General features: G+C 38.8%; 1 protein-coding gene across 9 annotated transcripts; it reads right to left on the bottom strand.

The window, feature by feature from the left end:
• Positions 1 to 209: 209 nt before the first annotated feature.
• Positions 210 to 2,468, bottom strand: LOC125778827 (cilia- and flagella-associated protein 251-like). 9 transcript variants are annotated; one of them, XM_049458140.1, is made up of 3 exons: positions 1,463 to 2,468; positions 1,229 to 1,282; positions 210 to 952 (listed from the first exon to the last, which is right to left on the bottom strand). In XM_049458140.1, exons 1-3 carry the CDS (start codon positions 2,393 to 2,395, stop codon positions 530 to 532), a joined length of 1,410 nt encoding a protein of 469 aa, XP_049314097.1. In that variant the 5' UTR covers positions 2,396 to 2,468; the 3' UTR covers positions 210 to 529. The 9 variants fall into 9 exon arrangements, with proteins under 9 accessions (XP_049314097.1, XP_049314098.1, XP_049314095.1 ...); XM_049458141.1 differs by having other exon boundaries at positions 1,499 to 2,468; XM_049458138.1 differs by lacking the exon at positions 1,229 to 1,282 and having other exon boundaries at positions 210 to 1,117; positions 1,379 to 2,468.
• Positions 2,469 to 4,089: the final 1,621 nt, after the last annotated feature.

Here is a 4,089-nt window from a genome sequence, read left to right as displayed (position 1 = left end):
CAAGCTTTTGCACATCCCTCCGTTCAAACCATCAAAACCTGTAGACCGTTTAGACCTAACCAGGCCAAAGGCGTACCCTAACTCTCCATCTAATGGAGGGACTGGCCAAGCCAAGTCCAATACATAATGAAATGATGGCGCGATTTCCAACTTTCCGACAGCATTTTTCGGAATTATTTATTTTATTTATTCTAATTTAACACTTTTATTATACAAATCTACAAAAAGTATATATTATATTTCACATACAAACATAAATGAATAAGTACAACTAGACAATACGAAATATTAGACTTCTATAGCAAGTCTTCTGCCGCCATTCTGTGCTCGGCTGAAATGAAGTGGCTTGCACTTTGCCACCTAACAACTTTCGAGGACTTTAAATCCATTTTCGAAGGCTAACCCTGCCACAAATTACTATAATGTAATCCATTGGCTAAGGATAAAGCCCGTGTCACTTTAATTGATAACCCTGCAGCTTAACGCCCAATGTTCCCCTTATATGTTGATCAACACTATATAATATTGATCAGTAGTAATCTTCATCGGCGCTGTCTGTGCTCCAGTCATTTTCATCGTTATATATGCCACCTTCCACTTTGACTGTACTACTTATTTTCTGGCTTTGAATAACGTCCCATTCATTGACGGCAGATGGAAAACCGTCGTCCTCTTCTGAGTCATCCGAACTTGTCGAAGAAATAGCGTAACATTGTATTGGTTTCGCCACATGTACCATATCTTGTAATGTTTCTGGCCATTCTCCATATTCTGCTTCGTCATCATCGGAAATCTCCATTTGCTCATGATCTTCTAACTCTTCTTGTTCTTCTTCAGCATCAGAAATCTCCATACCTTCTTGTTCTTCTTCTTCGTTAACACCCGCATTATGCTGCAGTGCTTCTTCCCCTTCTGGCTCTTCATCTCCTTCTAGCTCTTCATCTTCTTCTAGCTCTTCGTCTTCTTCATTCGCAACAGGGCGCTGCTGTTCTTCTAATGGTGGTGGCAACATATTTCCCTGTTGCTCTTCTTCATTCCGGTCTTCTTCCTCGTCGTCGTCTTCCTCATTCGCAACAGGGCGCTGCTGTTCTTCTAATGGTGGTGGCAACATATTTCCCTGTTGCTCTTCTTCATTCCGGTCTTCTTCCTCGTCGTCGTCTTCCTCATTTTCTTCATATTCAAATTCTTCTAGCTCTTCATCTTCTTCTAGTTCTTCATCTTCTTCTACCTCTTCATCTTCTTCTACTTCTTCATCTTCTTCTACCTCTTCATCTTCTTCTACCTCTTCATCTTCTTCTTCATCTTCTTCTTCCTCTTCATCTTCTTCATTGGCAACGGCAAGCTGCTGTTCTGCTAATGGCGGTGGCAACATATTTACCTGTTCTCCTTCTACCTCTCGTTCTTCTTCATATTCAAATTCTTCTAGCTCTTCATCTTCTTCTAGTTCTTCATCTTCTTCTACCTCTTCATCTTCTTCTACCTCTTCATCTTCTTCTACCTCTTCATCTTCTTCTTCCTCTTCATCTTCTTCATTCGCAACGGCAAGCTGCTGTTCTTCTAATGGTGGTGGCAACATATTTCCCTGTTCTCCTTCTACCTCTCTTTCTTCTTCCTCCTCATTTTCTTCATATTCAAAATCCTCCTCCTCCTCCTCTTCATCTTCTTCTGCATCAGCAACAACTTCTCGCTGTTCTTCCTCCTTCTCTTTTCCTTCATCATTATCAACCACAATATGCTCTTGGTCTTCTACCTCCACCTCTTGTTCCTCCACCTCATCTCCTGCTTTTTCCACATTTACTTCTTCTTCAGCAGCAGCAAGTTGTTGATGATTGTGTGCTTCTAAATTTTGAATTGGTACTACCACTTGTGGGTTCTCTACTTGATCGATAATAACATGGTGACTCGGTTGTCCGGGATCCTGCGGTGCCGTCAGATGCAGAAATTTATTGTAATGTTTGTTCATATAATTTTGATATTGCAACATATATTGGTGTGGATTCTCGATCAATTGGTGTAGCATATGAGGTTGGTGTCCACGTTGTTGCCGTTGTATATCTAAGAAATATTGTTTCAATTCCAAATCTTGTGGCTCCACTAGCCCCGGTCGAGGGACGTATTCCACAGCGACTGGGCGGTATGGTACCAGCTTCGCATCATATACGAAACCACAACGGCAGGGACAGTAGTAAAACAGTGCGCCATTTGCATCCCGCAAAGATCTTGCTTTGAGCTCGAAACCTTGATACACCGAATTCCCAATCTGTACAGTTTCACGTTTGAATGCCATATACTCGTGCGCTTCGGTCACAATACAATCATGAAGTGCGACATAAGCCTGATAACCGTCAGTGTTTAGATTTTTTGCAAGAAAAACACGGATACTTTTGTTCAACATGACTTCGACTATTTTTTTCTTTCTCACACTGGTACTGCCTTTCTCTTAGCTAAGCGCTAACTGATCCTCACTGCAATATTTTGCAGCAATTTATAGCAAAAATTAGTGCGATGTGCGGGTTCCAAATATGGCGGCTTAATCTAGCAGGTAGCTATTGTTGTTGTTTTTGTTTTTTAGGGAGCTTAATAAAATAGTTTGACCTTTAATCTTTTGTGATCGTTAATTGCTTTCTTGGTAAAAATTATAAAATTATATTAATTATTTAATTAGAGGCGGGGCCACCTTTAATGCAGAGCTTAAATACCTTGATACCTGCTTGCTGGGAAATTAATATAGAAAGTTTTGAATACAAACCTTGAATACATTTTATTTTATATATATTAATAAATTTCCTAGTCTATCGAAGCAACGGTTAGTGCGGTCTGCTAGATAGTTAAGCACTGCGGGTTCTACATATGGGGGATTAACCTAGCAGGTAGCTATTGTTGTTGTTTTTTTCCATTTTTTAAGGACCTTTGTTTGACCTTTAATCTATTGTGATCGCTTAATTGCTTTCTTGGTAAAAATACAAAAAAATGGGATAATACCTTACGTAACCTAATTATTTAATTAGAGGCGGGGCCACCTTTAATGCAGAGCTTAAATACCTTCTCCGGCAGACTATGATTCTTTTTTAAGATACATAACCCTTTTTCTCGCAGATTTCATAGAAAATTTTAGTGTAAATTGGTACATTACCTTTTCAATTTATTGTTTCGAGAACTACAATTTTTTTAACACTCAAGCAGCTTCACACTAATTTACGAAGAAAGGACAAAATAATAGCGACCTTTTCATCAGTTAAATGCGTTAAACAAAGGATTAATTGTTAACTGCCCCTAAAAAGCAAAAGCACTTTCGCTATTACTGCTCCGCCCATCCGTATTCAAGATTTCAAAGGATTTATCTACCTAAAACAACGCTTAACACCTGCTCTTCTAAAACACTTAAGAAGCTTCAAGAACTGTATAATATATAGTATATCTCCTGCGCTACTAAACACTTGAGAAGCTTCAAGAACTGTATAAAACCCACCAAAAGTTCCTACGAAAGATCAGTTTGCATTTTGAAAACAAACCTCTAGCACGACTTTTAACCTGCTGATTTACAAAGTTTACACCCGTCAGCTCTCGAACCCGTAAAGTTATCATGGAATTTGAAAACAGCAACTCCGAAATCTACAGCTATGTTACAAACACCGCACAGTCATATTACCATGATCATTGTTATTTTAGGGAGCAGCCGGTTGTGGCAGTTGCACCCGAGCCGGCTGTTGAGGTGCAGGCTGTAGCTGATGTACGTCCACTAGAGGATTTAGTGGATTCGCTTGAGGAGATGCAACATCAATTTATATTCTTGGATGTCATTGATGATTAACCCTTTATGTGGGCTATGCTTTATATTTTGTAGTTTCCGTAGGAAATTTTAGCTCGATAAAATATAAAATACTTGAAACATTAATTAGGAATATTTTTCGGATCTCTTTGAAATTTAAATTTAAGTGATTTGGTAAACAATAACCAAATATAGCAATAAAAGGCGAAAAAGCGGTTTTCCTGCCGATAAAGGCCACCGAGATTTAGATATAAAAACGTTAATACATATAGTAGTACTTGTTCTTTAGCAGCTTTGAAATCAGCGAAAAAGTGGTGTGT

Source organism: Bactrocera dorsalis, chromosome 5, assembly GCF_023373825.1.
Source record: "Bactrocera dorsalis isolate Fly_Bdor chromosome 5, ASM2337382v1, whole genome shotgun sequence".
Taxonomy (NCBI): domain Eukaryota; kingdom Metazoa; phylum Arthropoda; class Insecta; order Diptera; family Tephritidae; genus Bactrocera; species Bactrocera dorsalis.
This window is presented reverse-complemented; position numbering and strand designations above follow the sequence as displayed.